At 42.4% G+C, this 27,752-nt stretch overlaps 1 protein-coding gene across 4 annotated transcripts; it reads right to left on the reverse strand.

Annotated features, from left to right (window-relative positions):
* csnk1a1 (casein kinase 1, alpha 1) lies at positions 1 to 27,752 on the reverse strand. 4 transcript variants are annotated; one of them, XM_072435638.1, is made up of 11 exons: positions 27,074 to 27,752; positions 26,808 to 26,914; positions 18,403 to 18,529; positions 16,676 to 16,774; positions 10,438 to 10,521; positions 9,248 to 9,387; positions 9,092 to 9,170; positions 8,723 to 8,797; positions 8,505 to 8,611; positions 7,541 to 7,689; positions 1 to 647 (listed from the first exon to the last, which is right to left on the reverse strand). In XM_072435638.1, the coding sequence occupies exons 1-11, from the start codon at positions 27,194 to 27,196 to the stop codon at positions 640 to 642; spliced, it is 1,098 nt and encodes a 365-aa protein (XP_072291739.1). In that variant the 5' UTR covers positions 27,197 to 27,752; the 3' UTR covers positions 1 to 639. The 4 variants fall into 4 exon arrangements, with proteins under 4 accessions (XP_072291739.1, XP_072291754.1, XP_072291763.1 ...); XM_072435653.1 differs by having other exon boundaries at positions 7,577 to 7,689; positions 27,074 to 27,751; XM_072435662.1 differs by lacking the exon at positions 10,438 to 10,521 and having other exon boundaries at positions 27,074 to 27,750.

The raw sequence follows: 27,752 nt of genomic DNA on the forward strand, positions 1-27,752 counted from the left end.
TGGCTTGTATAATGTTTTTATTTTGATTTTTTTAAGTCCATAGGTTTTACAACAGATTTAATAGTAATCCAGAACTCTAAAGAGAAAGGGAGAGCCAGAGTGTCATTCTACCTCGATCATTGTTCGACAGGCAAACTCCTAATCAGCACAAAACAAAAGTCCAACATGTGATTTTTTTAACTCTCAAATTTCATCCAGGGCTGAATCATCTCAAGGGAAACCAGTTCAAAGTTTTACATCTTTTACATTTGCTTGATAAAAGTAAAATTAGGAGAGAGCAAAACATTTGTGGTTTTCACCAACAAAAAAAGAATAAAAATAAACCCCAACAAAAACAGCCAACTATCTTATTAGAGGTTCAAAATAAACCTTACAAAAGTCTACAATGACAGGACAGAGACAGGCGGAAGAACAGATGGGGCGGGGCTACAGTCCACGTCCAGCAGCTGCCTACACGTGTGCAGTCTGGACTGGAGAGATTTATTATATACATATGAATATATAGATGAGACAGCGGACAGGTGTCTGTAGATCTATACATTTCCGTTACATAGATAGTTAATATGGAAGGAGAGACACAGACTCTGTTGGTTGCTCGTCCAGAGGAGCGATGCATTGGTCATGGTGCCGCCTCTGGAGCTAAAAACCTACGACGAGAAGAAAGGGTTAGAGCCAGAACCAGCAGCGACAACAGCACAGGTTAGAACCAGTGCACCAGCCGTCCACAACAGTTTGACCAACAGGTCGACCCTTTTCTGTGGGGAAAAGCCAAGGGATTGTCAACAACCAACTTTTTATTGAACATAATGTGGAACATATTAGTACACACGACCGGGCACTCTGGAACCTGAGCAGCAGAACTCCTCCTCATTCAGGCTCACGTAAGAAACGAGCGAGCCCCTCTTCTACTGAGCCGATCCACCCTTGTGGTCCCTACTGTGCCCCAGGTCAGGGGGTCAGGAGGTCAGAGGGTCAAGGAGGTCAAGAGCAGCTTCTACCAAAACCCTGTTCTAAATCACTTTCAAAAATGCACCTTTTCCTTGTTGGCTTTAGCACTGGGTTTTTGAGTAGTAGAGTACACTGTACCTTGTTGATATTTTTGCAGGTACGTGTACGGCCAGTAGTACGTGTACGGCCAGTAGTACGTGTACGGCCAGTAGTACGTGTACGGCCAGTAGTACGTGTACGGCCAGTAGTACGTGTACGGCCAGTAGTACGTGTACGGCCAGTAGTACGTGTACGCCCAGTAGTACGTGTACGGCCAGTAGTACGTGTACGCCCAGTAGTACGTGTACGGCCAGTAGTACGTGTACGCCCAGTAGTACGTGTACGCCCAGTAGTACGTGTACGGCCAGTAGTACGTGTACGGCCAGTAGTACGTGTACGGCCAGTAGTACGTGTACGGCCAGTAGTACGTGTACGGCCAGTAGTACGTGTACGGCCAGTAGTACGTGTACGCCCAGTAGTACGTGTACGGCCAGTAGTACGTGTACGGCCAGTAGTACGTGTACGGCCAGTAGTACGTGTACGGCCAGTAGTACGTGTACGCCCAGTAGTACGTGTACGCCCAGTAGTACGTGTACGCCCAGTAGTACGTGTACGGCCAGTAGTACGTGTACGGCCAGTAGTACGTGTACGACAGTGTGGCAAACTGTTAAAAGTTAATTAATTGTGAAATATGGAGCATTGGTAAAAACATTGGCGTTATGGCAGATATTCTACGTCAGACCTCGTCATAACGCTCAGACTTTCTAGAGCCCAGGTCACTGATCTGGACCCAAGTGCCTTCACATTCATGAAGGACAAGCAGCGCAGCCTCCACGTGTTCAAAATGAACTGGGAGTTTGTGACTTTCCCCGCTCTGGCTCCAAACACATGGGAGCCAAGCGCAGGAAGAGCACGTGTGATTACAATCTGACATATTCATTAAGAAACGAGCCAGGAGGAAATAATTAAAATGCGCCTAAATGCAGAAGAACAGATGAACTTCAGGAACACAGAGACCGCCGCCACTGTCTGCCTTTTATGAGCCGGCCCACCTCAACCCGCGATGAAATTATTTGTTTCTTGGCTCGACAGCTTCAACAGCGGGAGATCTGATGTCAGTGATTCTAACTAAATAAGAAAGAAGCTTAGTGCTGACTGATGACAGTTCGCTTTGCAACGTTCTCTTAATGCTCTCAAGAGCAGAAAAGAGAAGGTGAAAGTCCAGTGTGTGATGTTCTGATCTGCTCCACATCTCATGTCAGATTTATATTCTACCTCAAATCAACTTTTAAAAGAGCAATAAAACTATTTTATTTCTTCAGAAACCATCATTAGACAATCTGATTATTTTGTGAATAATACCTAGAGTACACATGCGCTCCGAACTCTGAGAAGAGCTGCGATAAGAGGACTTTCTGACCGAGGACCAATCCTTTTCCTGAAAGGTGGTTAGGACGTGAGGCTTCCCCTTAAAAGAGGCTTTTTAATGATACCTCGCCTGTCCGTCTGAGGGAGTCAGATCTCTCCTTCACGGTGGAACTCCACCTGGTTTCTACTTTTTCCCCAAAGAGGTTTTGTAGTTTTTCCTGGTCGAGAAGGGAGGGAGGGTCTAAGGACAGGGGACCGTGGGACATTGTTAAGTCCCATGAACATTGTTTAATCTGTTTTCCACTGTCGCCCTCCGAGACAACTGGTGATTGTGATTTTGGGAGTTACAAAATTAATTGAAAAATAAATTTGAGAAATGCTGGAGTGTCGCTAATTGAGCAGGGGTTTAATCGCCTGACCACTGGAGGGCAGCAATGCAAAAAGCCGTGCCAAGTCTTCTGGAAAACAAGAATAAACTCTGTAAACTTAATGTAACCCTGGTTCTTTGAGTTCACCAGGCCTGTGAACTCAAAGAACCAGGCCAGTCCAGAGAATTGGGTTCAGAAAGTACGTGCAAGGGCTGGATCTACACTTGACTACACTGAAGTGTGCAATAGTACAGTGGTACAGTGGTACAATAGTACAGTGGTACAATAGTACAGTGGTACAATGGTACAATAGTACAGTGGTACAATAGTACAGTGGTACAATAGTACAGTGGTACAATTGTACAGTGGTACAATTGTACAGTGGTGCAATAGTACAGTGGTACAATAGTACAGCGGTGCAGTAGTACAGCGGTGCAGTAGTACAGCGGTGCACAAGCCTCGAAATAATGGGCCGGACACGGTCAATTGGCCGAGCGGTGTCCGTGATCTAATGTCTATGAAAGCGGGCATCTGATTGGCCGCTGCGTTCGGTTGTACTCGGAAATGCCCGGTCTAATTTTGCGCCACAAGTGATAGAGGTTGGCGGGCGTCAATCTCCTCAGTTCGCAATTCAGTCTTTTTAAAGTTGTTTGCAACAAAAGCTGTAATTTTGCACATTAGGGACAATGTCAATGTGGAAGTATCCAAGGGCCCCAAGGGCCCCGCCCCCTTTGGAGTTGTTAGCATTGGGGCAATGTATATATGTTAGTAGTTTATTTTGTAGGCTGTGATTTTATATATTCCACAAGATCTCCTTGTGTCAAATGCTGGTAAACAGTATTTATTTTGTATCTAAGAAACATTATATTAAATTAAACAGTATTAAACATCATGATCTCTGGTTTATAGGAATTCAGTATTTGTGCTCTTCATATCAAATAACAGATAAAAGTACTTTAAATTGTTTTACATGCTAATAACCAGGTTTAAAATAACATTTATCTTGTTCTTATGACGCCGCGATGCCGCGCGCGCTTGTGGGCCCCTGAAATTGCTGGGGGGCCCCTAACTTTTTCAGGTAGGGGGCCCCCCTGGCCCCTAACTTTGAAAATCTATTTCTCAGCCTGTAAATGATAAAGAGACATGTTAATAAAAGTTCATTTCTCATTAATTATGTATTCTGTTTTCCTTTCCTTGTGACCGATTCAGAATTAGCCATGACAGGCCACAAATGATCGGTACCTGTCATGTTGACAGGGACGTAAAAATAATTATTTCAAGGCTTGGGTGCAATAGTACAGCGGTGCAATGGTACAGTAGTACAGTTGTACAGTGGTGCAATGGTACAGTGGTACAGTAGTACAGTGGTGTAATAGTACAGTGGTACAGTAGTACAGTGGTGTAATAGTACAGCGGTACAGTAGTACAGCGGTGCAATAGTACAGCGGTGCAATAGTACAGTGGTACAGTAGTACAGTGGTACAGTAGTACAGTGGTACAGTAGTACAGCGGTGCAATGGTTCAGTGGTACAGTGGTACAGTAGTACAGTGGTGCAATAGTACAGTAGTACAGCGGTGCAATAGTACAGTAGTACAGCGGTGCAATGGAACAGTAGTACAGTGGTGCAATAGTACAGTGGTACAGCAGTGCAATGGTTCAGTGGTACAGTGGTACAGTGGTACAGTAGTACAGTAGTACAGTGGTGCAATAGTACAGTAGTGCAATGGAACAGTAGTACAGCGGTGCAATAGTACAGTGGTGCAATAGTACAGTGGTGCAATAGTACAGCGGTGCAATAGTACAGTGGTACAGTAGTACAGCGGTGCAATAGTACAGTAGTACAGCGGTGCAATAGTACAGTAGTACAGTGGTGCAATGGAACAGTAGTACAGTGGTGCAATAGTACAGTGGTGCAATAGTACAGTGGTGCAATAGTACAGTAGTACAGTGGTGCAATAGTACAGTAGTACAGTGGTGCAATGGAACAGTAGTACAGTGGTGCAATGGAACAGTAGTACAGTGGTGCAATGGTACAGTAGTACAGTGGTGCAATAGTACAGTAGTACAGTACACATTTTTGGCCTGTAGGCTTTATCAGACAGGACATCAGAACGTGAAATGGGGACTAGAGAAGAGAGGACATGCAGCAAACTGCCTTAACGGCTCGAACACTGGGCAGCACGTGTGTTATTAAACACTGTGGGGCAGTGGCGAGTGGCTTAGCTAAAACGTTGTCTTTTCAATAGTTTGATTGTCATAAATGTAGACCTTCAACCCTTAAAAAGTCTGCTAAAGTGTGTTTAATAGATTTGATGCTCGTTCTGAGCTCTGTTCACTGTCATGTTCCTCTGCCCTTTCGGCCATGTAGCGCTGCCTGACTGAAGCGGTTGACAAGTGTGAATCAGCCAATCAGAGAAGTGAGAAAACAAGTGCCTCATTAAACGCATGATTAAAAAAATATAAAATAGTTCCGACTTTGGATGTCAAGCTACACGTGTGCGGGTCTGACTTTCCACTGGACAGGTCCTGATTGGCAGCTCTCAGCTAAACTTTTGACTGACAGCCAATCAGCGCTTGAGCCGCTTCTCTTTACAGCTGTCTGATAACAGCGCTGGGTTTTGATTGGTGCCTGTACAATTACAAGGGGAGAGACTGATGGACTCATTGATTATGGAGTGGATTATTTGTTTTGCACAAGGTGATGACATCTGTGGCGAGTATGTCTCGTGCAGATTTGACTCTTACATATCGTTTGTTCTCTCATGTTTAGATGAGTGACGGGGGCACAAACTAAGGGGGAAATGACCAATTTGTGTGCATAATGAATGAGCCACACATCTGTGTATAATAATTAATGTGCATTTAACATTGTGATACAGTGACTGTCGTTAAATGTTCAGTTTTCCCATTTGTAATTGGACCAGTATCAGTCCTGACTTAATCTTGGCGTCCAGTTTTTTTGGTCCCAGTTGAGACCTGGTTTAGTTCTAGAAGCCAACTCTTTGGACCTGGTTTATTACTTATTACAGTCCCTGCCTACAGTCCCTGATGAGACTTCTTATTTTTATTTATTAAACTGTTCATCACATACGTTATTTATTCGATTGATTATCTATATTTTTTAACTAAAGTTAAGGTAAAAATAATTGGAAATTTGCTCTGTATTTGTTTCATCATATAGGAAATAACCACAATGCACAGACCAGCAGCCAGCACTGGTGTGGGGAAAGATGACTGCAGTAAAGATGGTCCTAGCCTGACTCCCTGTTACAGTATTATACAGTATGTTCTGTGTATCGCAGATCCTATAATAGCATCGCAATACGATTCATTATTTTCTGTGGAACGGTGGTAAACCCCAATTAATATAGGCTAATAGGCCCTGACAACCACAAGAGGTTATTAAAAATGGGCAAACTCTCCCAATACTTTCAAAAATATGCTTCTCTACGGCAAAATCACAGAATCAAAACAAATAACGGGCAATATACTGGTTACACATTTCCCTTACTGGCATGATAGGACGTCCGGACGTCCTATCATGCCAGTAAGGGAAATGTTCATTTAGAGGGACATGGTCAGCTCATTTAAATGTTCATTTAGAGGGACGTGGTCAGAAATGTCTTCAGATGAGCGCTTGTTAAATGGATAATAAAAGCAGTCATACGAGATCTGCCACTGCCCTTTTTACGATGCAGGCGGGCCAAAAACTACATCAGTAAAAGCCTCAAAACGACGGGAAGATTATCAATAGCATATTTGAAGATGCCATGGAACATAATTCTTGCAAACAATGGGAGGTTTGTCAGAAAAGCCCAGGGTAAATGTATTCAATCCAAAATTCTCAGGATGTATTTTTATAAAATACAATTGGAATTAGCAGCTATGATCCATGTTGGAAATGTCTGAATGCTACTGGGACTTGGCTTGCTGCTTTATGGCGCCGCCTGTTGGTTTGTTCCAGTATGTTGAAAGTGTTGGAGAGCTGGTTACCATGTGCTGAACAAACCCATGTTCAGATCCACAAGAACTGTAATGGAGACATGGGCCCGGCTTATTTTTCAAAAGTCTAACAGACAGAAAGGACAGTGCGCATGGGAAGATGTCGGGGATTGTAAATGCTAAAGATGAACTGGTGACTGAAAAAATTAGCAGTTTTAGTTTGTACATATAAGTTTAGTGTCTAAATGTGTTTTTTAACGTTTGCCACAATGTTTTGGGTCAGATGTCTTTGAGAGAACGTATTATCTCCTAATGCAGAAAAATACTTCACACCTGGCCCTGTCTGTGATCACAATTGCTGCACCAAAGCTCAAGTGGAAATAGTTGCACATAGTTCAAAGTTTATTACATCAAAGCAGCCGGTTGTGCTGATTAAGATTAATCCTGACGCTCCTACCCACCCAATCAGCCATTAGAGTAGCAGAGGGAAGAAAGAAGTGCCTCTCATTCAGTGTGAATCAGAGCAGTGTGCTGAAAACATGCCCACAACAGCACAAGCATGTTGTGGGCATGTTAACACCAGGAGGTCAGTGTGAAGACACTAGAGAAGAGGAAACCCTACTGGCCAGCCCAAACAAAAGGAACAGAAGAGCATTGTGCAAAGTTAGTAGTCAAATTCCCCAAGGACGTGTTTACTTTGAAAAGACAGGCCAATATGTCTTTTATTGCAGTGCTTTTCATCTCCAATTGTTCGTTAGCTTTAGTTTTCTAACAAACTGGGAGTTATAGGCAAGGGCACACTGAATGTCTATGGTCCTACGTGGCTGGTAGATGATTTGATGTCTCAAACGTCGCTTGGCTGTTTGCTACTAACCTTTCATGTTAGGCTTGGGTTTGTCAGTTTGCTTGCCTGTGGGGGTTTGTGCCTGCTGGCCCTGGCCCCCTGAGGAGGCCCCCTGCTGGGCAGCTTTCTGTTTCAGCATGGTCCAGTCAAACGTGTAGTCGTATTGATGGTTTAGAGTCCTGCAACAACAATGAGGTTAGAACAAGGCTAAGAAACCCAAACTAGACACTTTTAGGGGCTAATTATACAGGAACTAGAAGTAAATAGATGTAATAAATTTGATACAAGTTCATTTGTTTGACATTTAGCGAACGGTCGAAGACAACAACCATGTGTCTTAAACCGTAACACCACTGGTAAACAAGATGATTGCATCTACTGTGGAGTGCAGCGCTGCCTGGTGGACAAATGAGTCTACGGCAGTTTTTCAAATAGCGCTTTATAACATTTTGTTATTGTTTAACCATCTAAACACAGATCAAATTTTCTGAGGGCCATTTTGGGATATCTGCCTAAAGGGCCGGACCCATTTTCATACTGATACCATTTTATTTACATGGAGGTTTAAATATCCTTAACTAGACAAACTAGAGAGTTTATTAAATTATGTGTCCTCAATTTGGTTCCTCTCCCAGTGCTTGAAAACCACCCTCTCTGAGTAGGGCTGGATTCTGCTTTACTGTACTCTGCTGTACTCAATTGTACAGGATTAAGGCTGTAGAGTACAATAGAGTACTCAATCATGATTGTTATCACAACATTATCAGTGTAAGAAGTGGACACTGGTATGGCTGTAATAATAAAACATAACTAATCCTTTATAAAAATGGAGCAAGAGTCTGGAATAAAATTGAATTGACTGAATTGAAAATTGCAGCGAGAGCAGAGTACCCTGTTAATTTTTCTGCTGGCTTTCAGTTGTTGGCTGCGGGACACACGGACACACCCCTATGCTCAAGTGTAAGGTAAACCTGTGCGTGTGCGCGCTGTGTACCTGAAGAGAATGCGGAAGAGTTGGCGCAAGTACATATAGTCAGGGGCCTCTTCGAAGCGCAGTCCACGGCAGTAGTTCAGATACATGGCAAACTCTGCGGGGAAGCCCTGCAAACAAACAGAGCTTTCAAAAACACATCCTCAGAGACTGTCAAACAAGAATAAGAAATATGTTCTTTCAGAGCTAATGTACAGTGATGGAACAGAACGGTTGCGTACCTTACACAGGACCTCAACAGGTGTGGACATTTTCTTTTCCGAGATCTTCTCGTACTTCTGTTTCTTTGTGGCAGCCTAAAAATGCATTTACATTCAAATATCTGTTTTACTGTCAGGTTACAACTAACGATTACAGTAATTTTTTCGTAATTTCTATTGTACATTGAGACGATTATTTGATTCATTGTTGCAGCCCTATTTGTTTGCCATGTCAAGCAAATACTAGCAAAAAATAGTAATTTGTTTGCTAAACCCCAGAAAGCAGCATCACATTTAATCCCATTCGCTCTGTACATCACACAGAATACGCAATACAGATTTGAATCTCTTGGACATATTATCTACTTCGAGGTCAGTAGTGCTCTGTACCTTAAGTCCTTGCCAGGGCAGGCTGGTTCTGTTGAAGTACATGAGCACATATCCTAGAGACTCCATGTCATCGCGCCGGCTGCAAAGAGTTTCAACATGTTAACTTAACTACTTTGCCTTACAAAAAAAAACATACAGCTCTAAAATGTTGCGGACCTCTGCTCGATGCCCAGGTGTGCGTTGATGGAGGCATAACGAGCTGTGCCGGTCAGATTCTTGTCTTCTCTGTACGGGATGTGCTGCCGCGTCCGGTTGTCTCTGTACTTCTTTGCCAAGCCAAAGTCAATAAGGAATAACTGAGGGAACAGAGCAGAGGTTACAGTTGAGTGTGTGTGTGTGGACATCTGCCAAACAGTTAACTATTTGTTAAATAAAATTATTATTTTGACGCTTGTAGGCATTACACTTTCCTAACAGACGCTGTGACGTCGTACGCTTAAATCTGCCCGTTCTGTGAGTGTGGCGTATAGCTGGGGAGTAGTAGCTTATTCTGGGTTGGAGAAACTTACAGTGCATGTCACAGAAGTAAAGTGATCTTTAAGACCTAACCTGGCACAAGTCTCAGTACTGACCCTATTGGAGGAGCAGTAACAGCTTCATACACAAGCTCCAAACGGCTGGACACAGAGGCTGGGCTATGAACTGACACTGTGCACTTTATTTACAGCTATTAGAGGTGATATCATTAAAGATGGAGCCTGAGAAGAGACTCCAGCTTTAACAACCAAATGTGACCATACCAGCGCTGAGTGGACAGTGGCAGTGGACAGGCGGGTCAGTGTCATTATGCACCACAAAGTCAAAGGCACAGGTCAGTTAGTATGCTACAGATTAAACAGCAAATTAAAGTCGATGACTGGAAAGAGCACAAGCACAGAAAGCAGCAGCCAATTTCTGAATGCATATGACTGTGGGGACATTTGCCTGAGAACAGTCTCCTAACATTCACTTTCACATTATGAAGTGATAAGACAGATTTGTGAAGTGCAGTTGTGAGTGAACCCAAACAACTTCTTATTCTTTAATAGCCACTATTATAGTTCAAATCAAATCAATTTATTTTTGTAAGGCCCAAAATCACAACAACAGTTGCCTCTGAGGGCAAGTTGAATCACACTACACAAACACTACGGCTATGCAAACCTGGTATGCCCAGTATATTTGACATAAGTCAATGAGAATGCTAGAGCTGGACTCATCTCAGGCCAAACATCACATGGATGACAGGAGCGGTCCTGTATAAGCTAAATGTTTCCAGTGCAGAATGGTCACTGGGCCAGTGTGTTAGGTATGATTGCAAAGCGACAGCTGCAAAGAGGCAGCTGGTGTGGTGGTAAAGGTCACACCTGGTTTAATCCTGAGAAAGATGGCTCCTGAGAAGAGCTAACAGCCACGCTTCTTTTCCTCTTCCCCACTGACGAGTCTAAACACTAGACAGACAGTAGAGGGGCAGGGGTCAAACAGCAGCCTCAGTTCACATCCAGTCACTGAGTCCAGCTGTACAGGTGTTTTTTTGAATCTACAGAGGCTGTGGAAAGATGATGCGGCTAAGTGCACAGAAGCTAGCTGGACTTCTCAGGTTCCATCTGTCCCTTCCATCTATCAAACACTAGTGAAGTGTCCCTAAAAGACAAGGCACAGGCTGTTTCTGCATGGGAGGTGGATATCTCCTACATATCAAAGATGAAGCCATGTGGACCTGTAGCCATTGAGTGTACACTACAATGTAAACATAGGAATGTCAAAATCCCACATTATTTGATTTAGGGCTTTTAAGAGATGAAATCAGATAACCCTGAAATACCCACCTTATTTTTATTGTCATCTTTCCATAACAAACATAATAGCACAATATGTTCTTTTTGTAATAGAAACATAGTTCAAAAGGCATTGATGTTTGTTTTCAGTCCCTCATTCAGCCTCCCTGCTTTTCCTTCACCCTGAGCAGGGGACTTGCACTTCTGTTCTCTGGATTAGAACACTTTTAAAAAAACACCCAGTCCACCCAGTGTGTGGACTGTAGTTTTCTACATAAGTTTGAGGAGCTAAAATATTAGCATGAGGCACTGCAGATGGGCTAAGCTAGCTGATGTGTTGCAGTGCCATATGTTTCCAATTGCTTCAGAAAAGTTTCAGTCACATAAATTGTGTGAGTGTGTAAATACACATGTCCAAAAAAAGGCACCAAATGGGGAAAAAGGGCAACATAGGACCGCCTTTAGCTTTGATTACAGCACACATTTGGTGTGGCATAGGTTCAACAAGCTTCTTTATTTCTATCCAGTGCGTCATTCTTCACAGATCTTCAGCGTGTCGTTATTCCTCACACAGATCTTCAGCGTGTCGTTATTCCTCACACAGATCTTCAGCGTGTCGTTATTCCTCACACAGATCTTCTGCGTGTCGTTATTTCTCACACAGATCTTCTGCGTGTCGTTATTCCTCACACAGATCTTCTGCGTGTCGTTATTCCTCACACAGATCTTCAGCGTGTCGTTATTCCTCACACAGATCGTCAGTGTGTCGTTATTCCTCACACAGATCGTCAGCGTGTCGTTATTCCTCACACAGGTCTTCAGCGTGTCGTTATTCCTCACACAGATCTTCAGCGTGTCGTTATTCCTCACACAGATCTTCAGCGTGTCGTTATTCCTCACACAGATCTTCAGCGTGTCGTTATTCCTCACACAGATCTTCAGCGTGTCGTTATTCCTCACACAGTTCTTCTGCGCATCGTTATTTCTCACACAGATCTTCTGCGTGTCGTTATTTCTCACACAGATCTTCTGCGTGTCGTTATTCCTCACACAGATCTTCAGCGTGTCGTTATTCCTCACACAGATCTTCAGCGTGTCGTTATTCCTCACACAGATCTTCAGCGTGTCGTTATTCCTCACAGATCTTCAGCGTGTCGTTATTCCTCACACAGATCGTCGGCGTGTCGTTATTCCTCACACAGGTCTTCAGCGTGTCGTTATTCCTCACACAGATCTTCAGCGTGTTGTTATTCCTCACACAGATCTTCAGCGTGTCGTTATTCCTCACACAGATCTTCAGCGTGTCGTTATTCCTCACACAGATCTTCAGCGTGTCGTTATTCCTCACACAGATCTTCAGCGTGTCGTTATTCCTCACACAGATCTTCAGCGTGTCGTTATTCCTCAGATCTTCAGCGTGTCGTTATTCCTCACACAGATCGTCAGCGTGTCGTTATTCCTCACACAGATCTTCAGTGTGTCGGTCTTCAGCGTGCCGTTATTCTTCACACAGATCTTCAGCGTGTCGTTATTCCTCACACAGATCTTCAGTGCGTCGTTATTACTCACAGATCTTGCATTGATGGAGTGACCACTGCACAAAGCCTTCTCCAGCTCGTCCCAAACACTCTCTGGGGTTCAGATCTGTAGTACATTAGTTTCAGCTTCTTTGTAGATGTTTTCTCTGCTCGATTCCAATGATCTGACACTTCTCAAACACACCGATATATTTTTCCAAGACCACAGGATTTGTCTTTCCTCATGGTTGTTTCAGAAATGACAATCCACTCGCCGCATCAGTCGAGTTTAAATACTGCATAGCAGCTGAAAGATCATCACCTGCAGCAGTTCTCCAGCAGGAGGAGAGGACCTACTGGATTTGATTAGTTTGTACAGACAGTATATTCGTGTATGCGAGTATCTGTAGGTGTACCGTATTTTCCGGATTGTACATCGCACCTTTTTACATCGTTTTATAATCCGGAGCGATTTATATGAGATATCATTTGTTATTTTCACACCGGCAACCGCATTTCACATGACAACCGCAATTCACATAACAGCAGCAAGGGGGCACTCTAGGCTCTAAAAGACGCAGAAGAACAACCAGCATTTCCTCTACCTCCTGAGTTTGAGTTTGTGACACTGAGGTTGTGATTAATTGTGCAGAGTAACACGTGGAGTAATGTGTGTACAAGTAAAATCGGAACTAGTCAAAACTACTCAAAACAACGACGAGGCTGCGTTCACACTCGCACAAACACTCCATCAAAATTGGGACTAAACGGAGACTATTTCTGGAACTAAACCTGGACTGGAGTAGGACTAAACCAGGACTAGAACAGGACCAAACCAAAGTATTCAACAAGGATGATGTATGAGGTATGACCGCAGCTTTCTCTTCAGAGCACAACTAATCTGAACTCTGTAGATGCCGTAGATGTTTTTGCCGGGCGGTGCCTATTGTCTGCTCTTGAAGAACAGACCGGGCACTGCTGTTAAGAAGTGACACAGATGAAGAATTTAATGGATTTAGTGATTTGTGGCAATACTGATGGTTTGGTAAACTTGTTGATATGTTTTCTATGCTATAGTTATCTGAATAACTGTTAATGTTACATTTTACATACCAGAAACTTTAGACAGTTCGTTGTCTGTGCGTCATGTAGTTTAAATGCGACTTATGTTTTTTTTTTCTCTATTATGCATTTTTTGGCTGCTGCGACTCGGGAGCGATTTATAATCCAGAAAGTATGGGATGTACAGGTGCACTGATATATTGGTATAGGCCAATATTCACGTAATTGAGTAATATTGGTTTCAGTCCAAAACCACCAATATCAGTCCACAATGTTACGCCTTGGCACTGAAAGTGTTAACTCTGCTGTCCCTTCAGAAACAAGAAAACGGTGACCAACTCTGGACCCACAATAAAGCAATGTTTTTTTGACTAGTTTTCCTCCAAAACAATCAATTTAGACATGTTTCCTCCAAATAGCTTTAGTGAGAGAGGTTTAAAGAAGGAGAAGAGTTCTGTGTGTCTGATCAGAGTCTGTTACAGGAGGCGGAGCAACATGAGGATGACTGGAGAGGTTCAGAGGGAAGGCTGTTTTACACTAATTATGACTAATCATATTGCTACATATGCCAGATCAGCCTTTTTCCTTATTTGAATTTTTTTTCATTTCAAAGCACAATATTGATCTAGAACAGCTTTATCAAAGCAGATTCATGGACTCCAGGTTCAATTCTGCAAAGCTGATCCCCACAAGTCCCTTTACGGCACATTCCTGTAAACAACATCCCAACTAGATGCAGCCACTAGTTTCTGTCAAGAATCACATGTGGTTTCTGCTCCTCAACACCATGGTGTGCAGTATATGCACTAACCCATAGGCTCACAATAATCCCTGTTAACAGGGGTTGAATTTGAAAAGGCCAGCGCTGTCCCCTGTACTACATTTAGCGCATACACTTTTGGCACCTTGAGTAGCGCAGGTCAAGGAGTGCTGGGAGTAAAAGAAATGTAAAGCCCAAGCATTCGGAGTGCCCGGCCTGCTCTAGCCCTCTGACTGGCTGAAGGTTTTCTAAAAAGGAAATAACAAAGCTGAAGCCAGACTAGACCAATTGGCCTGGTCTGAACATGCTGCAGCAGCATCTTCTGCATAGATCAGCAGCTCCTTCGAGAGAGGAGCGCAGCACAAACAGCAGATCAAAAGTACTATTTCACCCCGTTTAAAGCCTACGGGCCACAAAAATCGTTTTTAAATAAAAAAAATATCGATACTGTAACTCAGTATCGATACGCGTATCGATACGGAGTCCGTGCCGATATATCGCCGTATCGATATTTTGAACACAGCCCTAGACTAGACCCCCGCTGAAGCCAGACTAGACCCCCGCTGAAGCCAAACTAGACCCCCGCTGAAGCCAAACTAGACCCCCGCTGAAGCCAAACTAGACCCCCGCTGAAGCCAAACTAGACCCCCGCTGAAGCCAGACTAGACCCCGCTGAAGCCAGACTAGACCCCCGCTGAAGCCAGACTAGACCCCCGCTGAAGCCAAACTAGACCCCCGCTGAAGCCAGACTAGACCCCCGCTGAAGCCAGACTAGACCCCCGCTGAAGCCAGACTAGACCCCCGCTGAAGCCAGACTAGAAGGCCCTATGCAGGGACATCTATAGTAGGTGAAAACGGGACTTTTCAATAAAGATTACTCGCCCGTGAGTTCTTAGTGATGGGAAACTACAATAATGAGGTTCTTAAAAAGTAGACATTGCACAACATGAGGCTTGAGGCCGTTACTGGTCCATGGTGCCATAATCACTGATGTTAGCACATCAGCTCCAGCCTGGAGTGCAACACTACTTTCTGAATGTGGATGCCAGTGAAACTAAACGAACATGTTGGAACACAAAACACTGCCTGCCCTAACGTTCATGTTAGTGGGAACTCCCTGTGCTAGGCGAGTTGCAGGAACAGGTTTATCTGTGGTGTTTCAAATAATCCGTCAAGACAGTGATTGTCAAGAAGACAAATTTTGTTTTTAACAGGAAAAACCATGACATACGTAGATCACAATATTGATCTAAAAAGGTTTAATAGAAACAGGTCCATTGGACTTTGTTAAAATATCGTCATAGTGATATTTTACCGCAGCAAGATTTATTTTTACTAATGAACTACGTGGCATGTTTAAACCCTACACATTTGACCCTAAACGCCTGATTCCACACCCTGCAGCTCTCCTCTTCTCTACGAGTACAAGTCCAATCAAAGTTTTATTCTGTCGGGGTTTCAGAGGCATATCAGTAACAGCCTACCAAGTCAAACTATCAAACTAGCATCATTTAATGATCTGTTGATATGGCCAGTGTAGAAGAAAATAGACTTGATCCATAATTTAGTGGGAGAGTGGCAGAGTGGAGAGCAGAGCTGGGTTAGGGTGCAGCGCATTCACCAGATATGGAACTACATAATTACTGCATTACTCAAATGCATGAACCAATCATAATACATCCGAGTTAATGAGTGACACTGATACAAAGTGATTCAAACGTCAATTTAATACAATATGTCCCCATTATTATTATTGTCCTTGTAAATCATGAACATAATAAACCATTTGCTACTCATTTTACATGTCAATGTCATGTTTAAACAAATAGATTATGGATATCGATCTATTGCTCACCTTTAGTCTCACACACATTTTGAGTTCATCTGGGTCATGGTGGTGTAGGAATGAATAAGAGTATTTTATTTATCAATTATTCTGTCAAAGAAGCGTATAGTCCTGTCACAATACGTTTTGAAGCATCATATATTCCTACAGAAAATATCGCCATAGACAATCATATTGAAAAGTACTTCATGTCACTGACACTACACAAAAAGCAGTGTAATCCCAGTCATCCCCTTTTCAAATGTGCAATATTGTTAAAAGGCGGGGGTGGCATTAAATAAAAAGCAGAATGAAAGATAATTAGCCATAGAGGTTATCGATTCAACTGTCTTGGGTTTTCAAAAATGTCCCACACAATAAGTTCCGATATTGCCAAAAAAACAAATATTTGGCCCCAAAACATGTTTTCCCCTTGATCAATTATTGAACTATACGTTGATGCAGTTATTATGACAGGCCAGGATGAGTCCAGCATTAAGCAAAGACAATGTGACTAGAACACTCCGCGGTTAATTCCTACTACTTTGCCGTCTTGAGATTTGGGGAAACAGATATATTTAGGATAGGCATAAGGGCTGCCATGGACATTCTGGATAAGCTTTATAGGTTGTGCTATAGTTCCACTTTGAGCTTTCCACTCACCTTGTTACAGTGACGGCCGATGCCCATGAGAAAATTGTCTGGTTTAATGTCTCTGTGGATGAAGTTCTTTGTGTGCACGTACTCGATTCTGCTGATCATCTGAACATACAAAAAACAACATTACATTTGAACAATGAAAATGTACACCGCAAATACAGTGACTGAAAAAATAATGCATTTAAAATTCAAACTCTGATTAAACAAATGATCTTGCACAGATATTCCTTCAAAGTGAATCTGACAACTCGCTGAACTAAAATGCAGTTAAGACAAATATATTTGAGATTTAGCTAAATATGTTGCAGACTTTCGACTAGCCTATTTTTTAGGTTTAAAATCCTACTTCCTGTACGTAATTGATGACATCACACTTGGAAATTACCTCGCAACCATTGCCAAAGCTCATCTAATATCACAATTATTTTATTTGACAAAATATATATATACGAGTGCGAATTGTTGAATATTTTGGGCCGCGGGTCAAATTTTGATGCTCAGGCTGGGTCACAGGTCGAATATACCGTAAAAATATTCGGCCTGTGTATAGAAATTAATAGATTTATATAGCTTAGTAATAGTTCTATGTGGACACTGTTGCACAAATCTGCCTCAGGTGAAAGACTGAGTCCATATTCATGCATCAGCAGGAGGAACAGGAATATGATATGGATACAATTTCTTAGTGCTTTTCTTAAGTGACAATTGATTCATGTAGTGAACCAAATTAGGGCATTGTGTTTGTATTCACAGTCCTATTAGTGTGGACAGTCAGAGCTCACAGCAGCTTCACTCTGCCATGCCAACGCTTTATTACACTCTGACCTGTGTTTTTACCTGTGGCTCCTGATCTGTCCAGGTTTGCAGGGGTTTGGATGTTTTCCTCACAGAGCATCGTCACAGAAGCTTGTTTTCTTGTTGTTAGCTCCACATTAGCGCTGCTTTTAGCACAGTTCTAACATCCACAAAACTGTCTCTTTCACATGTCTCTATCAGTAAACTTATTTGCACTTGAGATGCTCCAATAGCACAGCAGCGCTGAACAGTGCAGGGGAGGGGCGACTGCTGCAATGGACTGTGGGACTCGTAATTCTAGCTATGAAAACCCTATATATCTATAGGACATTAACAAATATAATTTAGTAATATTTTGTTCCCGGGCCGCATGTTTGAAACTCCTGGTTTAGAGGGTCAAGAACATATTTTCTTTTGTGTATATTCTGCATAAACTTTGAATGGAATGACCTGGTGTGATGTCATTTTCTACAGATTTTTCTATGTTTTTCCACAAATAGCTAATTAAAACTATAATTTATAGTTACAACAGGAATAAATACACAAAGTCAAAAAAACGTGTTATAAGCATGCGTCATAAGAACTTTAAATATTGTGTTGTGGAAAAATCAGTTGCATCATCTGGACCTTTTGACTCTGTCATTCTCAATCTGCGAATAGAGTCTGGGAACTCAGGTTTGCAGATTGAGAATGACTCTTGGATGAGTCTCGAAATGTTCTGTTGTTCTACAAACAGTGTTCAGATGATAAAACAGTTTTTTTTTTCTACAATGGAACACACCTGGACCAAGGAGTTGTTTTTAAAAATCTGGGGTGATATGACACCAGGTGCAAGACCCCCAGCTGTCCCCATTGGGGACATGTCAGCATCTCCATTGCCATTAAAACGCGAGGAACTGCACAGCCTTAGAAAAAAGGTTTTTCCGATAAATTACCTGGTCTGCCAGCATAAGAACCGTCTTCATGGTAAAGCGCCGTGAGCAGAAGTTGAAAAGGTCCTCCAGACTGGGTCCCAGTAGGTCCATGACTAGAACATTGTAGTCTTTCTCCTGGCCATACCACCTGCAGGGACAGAGGAAGTTTGTAAACAAAGTCTGTTCAATTGTGTCCACCCAGACGCTAAATATTATTTAACCATTTACAGTCATCATAAAGACTGTCCAAAGTAGTGCTCCAACCAACAAAAGTTTTAGCAGTGAACTGGTCAAATACTTATTTCTATTGTACATTTAGGTGTTTTAATTACATTGTTAAACAAATGTTGAAATGTGTTGACTGAAGGCTTCTAGATAGAGAATATTTACAAATGTACAAATACAAGTGTATTATTATTGATATTGAGAAAACGTTTTGATTTAAAAATGCTGCCGTCTCAGTCATGAAAACATTTTTGTATTTTGATCATGAGAACTGATCTCTGGACTATACAGACTCTAAAACACAACACTTTATTTTTTAATGTAGACTGATCACCATTGGTCAATCACCAAAGTGGCAATTGATCGCCCATTATTTAACATGATTCACTACGCACATGACAGAAGACGCTATGGAGCATGTTCCAACATCACTTCTCAAACAGATATGAGTACTTGCTAGCAAAATGGGTACCAACTCTACAGTGTAGAGAAGAAACAATTCTGCCCTTTTAGTTGGGAATTTTAATAACTCAAGGCCCATTGAGAGGCTTGTCAAGCACATAAATGTTAGGCATTGTAAAAATCCTCTGATGATAAGTACATTTGTAGATGATAGATCAACCAACCACTTTGGAAACAACCCCTTGAATAATTCAAAAAAGTAGACAGTACTCCACAGAATTCCTTTTAGCATGCATGCATCCTTTTAAAAAGATTTTTGGTTCAAGACCGAGCTTTGGGCATACAAAAATATATACATAAAGTTAAGTAGAATATATGGAAATGTATTTGAATTAATCTTAGTTAACAAAAGATCAGCACAAACATTTATCAAAATCACCAAATTTAAAGCTTTAACATGTTTAAAAACACCAAATTTAATGCTTAAACATGTTTCAAAATCTTTCAAATCATTTTAGAAGTACATTTTAAATGGCTAGTACAAAACATTTACCGTATTTTCCGCACTATAAAGCGCACGTAAAAGTCTTTAACGTCCTCAAAAAATGCGCTTAATAGTCCGGTGCGCTTAATATATGGTTTATTTCTGGTTGTGCTTACTGACCACGAAGATATTTTGTGTGGTACATGGTGTATAAAGAAGATTTGGGACACGAGACGCCAATGCGCGACGATATTTACAGTACTCCGGAACCGGAAGTCCCAACAACACGTGTGCAAAGCATTCTGGGAACAGTAGTCTAACTGCACGCGGCACATGCAACACTTTGTCAAAACGTAAACAACATTTTCCGTCAGGCACAACGCAGACACCTACCGGTAAATGAAGGGACCCCAAGAAACTTGTCCCAAGATGGCTATTATATTATTAGAAATGCGCTTACGGGCTAAATTATCAGTCAACTGTGGGAATCAAAAGGCCGGAATCATCACTGAACTGCCTCGTGGGTCCGAGATGCGGGATCACATGACCAAAGAGATTTAAGCACGGAGCACTATCAGCGCTTTGGCTGCTTTTACCATTATGTTGGACACAGGACGTAAACAATAGGGGCTGTCCCAGGTAAATCGGTACGTCTGGTCATAACTTTGCGGGATGTACTTCAGCGCATTTGAAGGATTTGATGACGAGGAAGGAACTGAAAAAGTGAGTGCATTGTGATGTATTTTATTGGGTGTGACAATGCTTCATGCCACCACACATCGCAATACACTAGGGCTGGGTATTGCCAAGTATCTCGCAGTATAATACGTATTCCGATACAGGGTCCACGATACGATATGAATCCCAATACACGGAAATGTATACAAAAAACACTTCCTGGTTCATGAATATCCCTCAAAATCGGTGTTAAAGGTTTACTAAAATAATATTTTGATTAAGCAGAATTACGAAATGCATTAGAATGTCATGTTTATACTGTCCTCATAATCAGAATACAACTGTCCAATGATTAAGTCACATTTTCAGCTCCTCAGATTCAACTTCGTAGGTTCTGAAGTGTAGAACTTGGCAATTACTAATGACATTGTTGTTTAAAAGTATCACAATACATGTATTGCCAAGTCTGTCACAATATATCGCGATATCAATGAGAACAGCTGGCCTACTGTACATGCGTCTCGATGAAACATTGACTACGTTTACACCGAAGGTTTTGACATATTCTGATTTTTCTATTTCAATCTCCTTTTTATATGATTGTCCACATTAACAAAAAAACTGGATTGCCGTTTGAATGGAATGCAGCTTGATATGTCCGCCCCCCGATTTGAAATGGGGGGGAAATAAACCATCCCTAAAACCCAACATCATCTTATATTTGAGGTAGCGCCATGATTAAAATACTATTTCAAATAAACAAGTCATACGGCCGCATCAAAGCGTCCAATTTACATTCAAAGACTATGTGGACGAGGTGCGTCTTGGGCGTCCATCGATTTTGCGGGGCGTTTTGAGCGTTTTTGCAGCACAAACTTTGCGTTTTGAGCATTTGACGCTTAGGACGCGCAGTCAGCGCAGAAAAGCTGGAAAAGCATAATAGTATGTTTAGGCCTATACACCATGTAATAGTATGTTTAGGCCTATACACCATGTAACAGTATGTTTAGGCCTATACACCATGTAATATAGTATGTTTAGGCCTATACACCATGTAATAGTATGTTTAGGCCTATACACCATGTAACAGTATGTTTAGGCCTATACACCATTTAACAGTATGTTTAGGCCTATACACCATGTAACAGTATGTTTAGGCCTATACACCATGTAACAGTATGTTTAGGCTTATACACCATGTAACAGTATGTTTAGGCTTATACACCATGTAACAGTATGTTTAGGCTTATACACCATGTAATAGTATGTTTAGGCTTATACACCATGTAACAGTATGTTTAGGCTTATACACCATGTAACAGTATGTTTAGGCTTATACACCATGTAACAGTATGTTTAGGCTTATACACCATGTAATAGTATGTTTAGGCTTATACACCATGTAATAGTATGTTTAGGCTTATACACCATGTAATAGTATGTTTAGGCCTATACACCATGTAATAGTATGTTTAGGCCTATACACCATGTAATATAGTATGTTTAGGCTTAAACACCATGTAATAGGATGTTTAGGGTGAATGCACCTTTGGAAATAATGATGGTACATAAAACCATCCTTGGAGGAAAATGCAACCCCATCAGAGGCATATTTACCATCCCTAAAAAAAATTGGGGTGGAGCGGTTAGCGCTCTTGCCTCCCAAGAATTAGATCATGGGTTCGATTCCCGGGCCAGCTGGGTGGAGTCTGTATGTCCTCCCCTTATTATCGTAGGTTCTCTGGCATCCAAAAACATGCATGTGTTAGGCAAAATTTGCAACTCTAAATTGGTGACTAATGAATGAATGAGAGAGTGAATGGTTATGTGTGTGCCTATGTCTGTTGGCCCCTGCGACGAGTTGGCCACTATCCAGGGTGTACCCCACCTAAGGCCCAAAGTCACTGGGATAAGGCTCCAGTCACCCGCGACCAGGCTTTTAGATAGGATTTGAACACCCCGGGGTACGGAGGCGGACTTGGCGAAAAAACTAGTAGCTTCAGCATTTGTCCGGACTGACAAAAAGTACTTTAAAAATTTGCGCTTGCGCCGAAGGAAAGCCAATATGATCACACTCCGCCACTTAGGAATGGAATATTTTCCAACGCTTTTACAAAATAAAGCGCCGCTTTTAATGCGTATCTTTTCAGCATGGCGGGGGGCCGCCGGCCAAAACCCGTCAGCGAGAACACTGTAAAATGCCCGTCCCTGCACTCGAAAATGCCCGTCCACATTTTAAAATACCCCGTCCAAAATACAGGAAGACGGCCCTCTATCTAAAAGCCTGCCCGCGACCCTGAAAGGGAACAAGCGGTAGAGAACACTGGGCAGACAGCTGAGCGCACCTTGTATCTGTACGGCATTTCAGGTGTCACTTGGACAAATTAGAGCATGCTCGGCATGGCTTTGATGAAGCACAGAGAGGAAGTTTGAAGCATGGAGAAGAGTTTCTTACCGAGTTTGAGAGAGGCTAACAGAGCTCGAGGCCAGAGACAAGACGCTGCGCAACACACACACACACACACGGACGCACACAGAAGGATGCAAAACTGGACAAAGCAGACGGTGGTTAACAAGCATGTGTTTCCAACAAGTAAATCTGGCAAAACATTTCATCAAACTGCTCCATAAACTAAATTAGGCTAAATAATTATTTTGCAGGTTTTTGTCATCAAAGCGTGATAGATTGAATCTTGTTACACACCAAACAATTCCTTATTCTAAGCTGAAAATGAGAACTAGGGACTTTTCTTTGTGTGTTTTGAGTACAAACTGACCCTGACTCATCCCAGAATGTTTGACTGAAGTTGGAAAAAGGTTTAATTTGATTTACATTTCCAGGGTCAAGGTAGATATTTTTTTTTTTTTATCAGAAAGGTCAAATGGAATTAATTCTAATGGAAATATAAGGTGATGTTGACATACCACAAAAATGATCATATGAAAGCTGACATAACTGTGTGGTCGATAAAATATTCTGATCATGACAGGCCTTGCCTAATATGGCAAGTCAGAAATCCACTTAGCAAGCCGTAAAGGGGCCATTTCTCTTGTGAGTTTATCCATTAACTTTCTTGATTTGAAAAAAGCTACGGCAATGATTCTGGTTGTGCTTGAAAACCATGTGGGGTTGAGTCAGCAGGAGCAAGCCGGAACAACGCTCAAGGCAGAGAGGTGTGGCGACAGGAAGAGCAGGTCAGACAGGCTTAGACAAGAGGATTGCATACAGCACTGGGAGGTAAGCCTAGGCCCATATGCAGTCAAAGTTTCAGTGTGAGCAAAAACTCTACAATAGTGCTGGCGGAATTTATCCTCTTGTCTCCGCTCTGACATGTCGCTGATTTTAGTTCCAAACAGACACAATCTTATAGGAAAATAATCCAAAAGGCAAAATTCAAAGTCAATGCAAGGCTGCAGCCAAATATTTAGTTAGTCACTAGATTTACAACTCCTCCGCCTCATCTTATTTTATTTAATTTAATGTAATAAAGTAAAGTTTATTTGGTCCAGTAAAAGGAGTCCTTGGGTTGAAAATGAGTCTGCTGTGTTCTAGTATGTTATTTTCCCTGCAGCAAAGAGGTTGGTTGTGTTTTTTTTCTATTTATAAGACAGTAAAAATCAGGAACAGCCCATAGAACTTAAAAATGATTTGTAAACTATGTACTGCTCCTTGGTTATGCCCTACTTTGAAGTGCAGATATTTGGAGTGACCTAGAGCCAAAGAGCAATTCTTAAATGTCAAGATACCATCCCAATGGTATGGTATGGGATGGCGTGTTCACACCGCAGTCTGGAGCGCAGTAAACGGCTGCATTCTAGAGTAGGGCGGGTGTGGTGCGAAACCGGCCGACCTCGAGCCATTCTAAGTGTCACAACTCAGTCCAAAGTATGGGTAAAAACGCCTGAAATTGTAGAAAAAATGTGCAAGGAGTGCATATACTTGCATGGACAGGCCCTGCAGAGATTCCGTTTGTGACCTGCATCTTACGAGGCCAATTGAATGAACTTTATATCACTTCGGCCTCTGCTCAGCAGGTAAAGCCTATGTGCGCCACTCAGACAATTTTGTCACTGCCACCACCACCGTGCATTACTATTACAATACATTTACCAAAAGACCAGTGCGTACTGCCACAGGGGAAGTGAGCGTGCACTCCACACAGCTCTTTCCATTGTCATGGAAATAAGTGCAGTGATCAGCTGATCACGTGTCACATGGCTCATTGTGCAGGGTTTGGGGTGAATGAGAAGCACATGTGAACACAACCGACTAAAAAACAGAACTACTGTACTTTTTGGACTTTAAGCCACAACTTTTTCCCCACACTTTGAACCCTGCGGTCATTTCAGCGGGGCATCTAATTTATAGATTTTTACTGGCTAACGGCCACCAGGGGTTTGACACTCTGTAGAAGTCACTGTCCAGGGGACACGTCGTGTTTATATTTTAAGCTTCAAAATGTTGAAATAGTCACTGAGAAATTGGTGCAATTAGGTCCGCTGCGCAGCAGACCACCAGTGCGCCGCAAGACTTCCGGTTCAAAAGACAACTTGCATGTCATTACCACGTTTATGTGTAAATATCTCGTGTTGCAACGTGGGCACCTGCGGCTTATAGACAGGTGCGGCCCGTATATGTGCAATTTATTTTTACTTTGTACATTTCGTTGGCTCTGCTTTTAATCAGGCATACTTTATAGCCCGAAAAGTACAGTAAATCTAGTGCGCTCTAGGGCCGCTCCGCAGAGCAGACTAACGTACAAAAGCAACACGAGAGATGTGGACTAAAAATTGGGGAGGGACATTGCAGCAAATTGTTGAGAGCCAGATTCAGACTCACAAAACTACATGTGTGCCAACCACTCGGCACCGAGCGTCACAATACATGGCATTTTAATACTGTGGTATACACTGATACATCATGATACATTATGGTTCTATTTCTACTTTCGAGCAGCTTTCAGGGAAAGAAACCCTGCTTTTTATTAACTCTTGTGTTGGTCCATGTTTGTATTTTTTATTGAATAATTCACCCACTCTTTGTGGGCAAACAATGTCAGCCCGAAGAGATACTTGAGTACAAGTAGAAAACAAACACGGTCTTGCTCACAAGCATGCTGAATCCCACAATTTTCAAAAGCCCAGCAGAGTCGTTCTTGATGTGGGACTGTGTGATCTTCGTTACCTTCTGTGATATGGAGCAGAAAAGGCTAAACCTAAATCAGGGCTTGCTACAAAGAGATAGAAATGTTCTTTTCTCTGCAGCACACATTGCATTTATTGCATGTAACCCCCCCAACCCAAAACAAGCACAATATAATATAGTTCCCCCAGCTAAGTAATCCTGACCAAGATTCTGGGGAAAAGTCTGGAGGTGGGTGGAGCCAGGGGGCCTCCAAATGTTCATCACCACACCTCTGCACACCCTGGGAATGGCTGTTTAATACAATAGACCAGACCTGGGCATTTGTGGGCCCCCCTGCAAGATAGTAGTTTCTATTCTTTAACTTAGAAGTCTTAGCTATGCAACATGTGTTTGCACTTGAGTATCTAGATACAATACTTGTTTGAGTATAAAACTGTATCCAATTTCCAGTGTTTCATGACTCAGGACATTGTTATCAATGCAAATTTAAAAATTCTACTTAATAACAGTTTCTTAGGATTCACATGTCTGGATTTACATAGTAAATTGCGAGTCATGAGGTTCTTCGCAATCCCCAGGCACTGTGGCTGTCCACTGCCCCAGTGGTCTTGAAAGATGGGTCAAATGCAAGGGAATAAAGTGGCCCTTATCTGCTCCTGGCAAGCCACCCTGAGGAACGGGTTTGCCGCTAGCACAAATGCGGGTGACATTTTACATTTCTTTTGAATACGTTTTTGTTGTTGCTGTCTCACATGGACAGGACTATTGTTTTATGCACATTTGTGGGGCGATGTGTGACCGAGCTTTAGGGGTCTCTGTCATCATCTATTATATTAATTTATTGACTTCTGACTGTATTGAATATAATTTAATTGTTGATGAAAGGTGTTTGTGAAAGCGTTTAGCAACCAAGCAAAAATAAATCGTAATAAAGTGAAGCGAACAAACTTCTCCCACAATCGGCCTGAGATGTAGCTCATTGAAAACACTCCATTAGACGGGGTAAGAAAAGAACATGGGCGTCAGACTTTGCTCTACAGAGAACCAAACTGCTTCCATTTCAAAATCAAATCAATTGTGCGGACAATATCATATGTAGCTCTACTACTGTGGTGGAAAGTTGCAGCACAGGCTCTGGGAGTTGTTTTTTTACCACTGTGCCTCGCCGCCATTTTACAACACTAGAGGTAGACATATTGGGAGCTAACACAAACAAAAGAAGAGCGGCCATTTCCGAACTAGAGTCGCCTTTTCTCCACTCCACCAGCCGTAATACTTGACACGTTTGTATATCCTGAGCAATACGTCGAAGGCATTCTGTGACAACTACAGAGCGCACTGAAAGAGCGCAAGTGTGAGACGTGACGCCGTCGTTCGCAAACACGGGGAAGGCTCGGGCCGCTTAGGCCTTAGGCAGTAGGACAGCCATTAGCTTACGATTACAAGAACACGCTCAAACATATGTTTACACAACATGACGTTTCACTTTACCTTATGTGTGGAATCCCAACACCTCCTTGTAAGATTTTGTACAGTTTGCTTTCATAAAGCAGCTGTGGATGCCTGGCTTTCTGCGATTCCAATTTGACTGCTACCTCCTGTAAACGAGAAATTTGACGACATGTCGGGTTACATACGATTTTAGAAAATGTGCCAGTTTGTCAATGTAATTCTTAAATAATTTCGTAACCACATCACCGATGATAGGACTGGAATATAACACGAAGAGAACAAAGAGAACATAGTGGACACGTTACCTCTCCATTTGTGATGTTGATGGCCAGATATATGTCCCCGAAAGATCCCGATCCGATTTTCCTTACAAGCTTGTATTTGCCACCGACGATGAACTCGGCTTTAGAACCACTGCTACTCGCCATAATGTCCACGGATACCGCAAACCTCCACCGATTTCACGATAGAAAATGTTTCCCAAGCGATCGCAAGTGTCGGTCAAACATAGAAGGTGTGGAGCCAGCCGCTTTCCCTGAAACTCCAGACCTGAGGACACACGGACACGGAGGGCCAACAACCCAGCCTTCGGAGCAACTACTGCCTTTTGTCGTTACGTTACTTATTGTTGTTGCGGCACATATTAACCAATTGCCTCCACTTTATAATAAATAAGACAAGTCCAGGGTCGGAGCAAACAGAGGCCTTCTGAAACCACCCCAGACCAGCTCGGAGAAGCTGTGGCTAAGCGGAGTAGCGCTAGCTGCTGTTAGCATCGAGCTAACGCCGTCGCACGGACCAGAGAGAGCACAAAAGTGGTCCTTCTCCGCGCCCGTTTTTCTTTTCTCCGATGGTGTATCCAATTGTTGGTCTATTTGTCCTTATATCGGCTGTAGTGAAGTAAAGGGTCGCTGCGAAAAGTACGGCGCAACCCATTCACTCCGCCATCTTGTCTTCTCTGCCCCTCTCTCCTCTCTCTGGTTT

Source organism: Eucyclogobius newberryi, unplaced genomic scaffold (assembly GCF_026437365.1).
Source record: "Eucyclogobius newberryi isolate DKJ021-1_F unplaced genomic scaffold, fEucNew1.0.hap1 SCAF_11, whole genome shotgun sequence".
Classification (NCBI taxonomy): domain Eukaryota; kingdom Metazoa; phylum Chordata; class Actinopteri; order Gobiiformes; family Gobiidae; genus Eucyclogobius; species Eucyclogobius newberryi.

Coding starts and splice junctions, on each gene's coding strand:
- csnk1a1 (XM_072435638.1), bottom strand. CDS start 27,196: ATGGCGAGTAGCAGTGGTTCTAAAGCCGAGTTCATCGTCGGTGGCAAA. Junction 18,530..26,807: donor GTTGGGATTCCACACATAAG/GTAAAGTGAAAC, acceptor CTGTCCCTGCAG/GTGGTATGGCCAGGAGAAAG. Junction 7,690..8,504: donor CTCTTCCGCATTCTCTTCAG/GTACACAGCGCG, acceptor TTGTTGTTGCAG/GACTCTAAACCATCAATACG.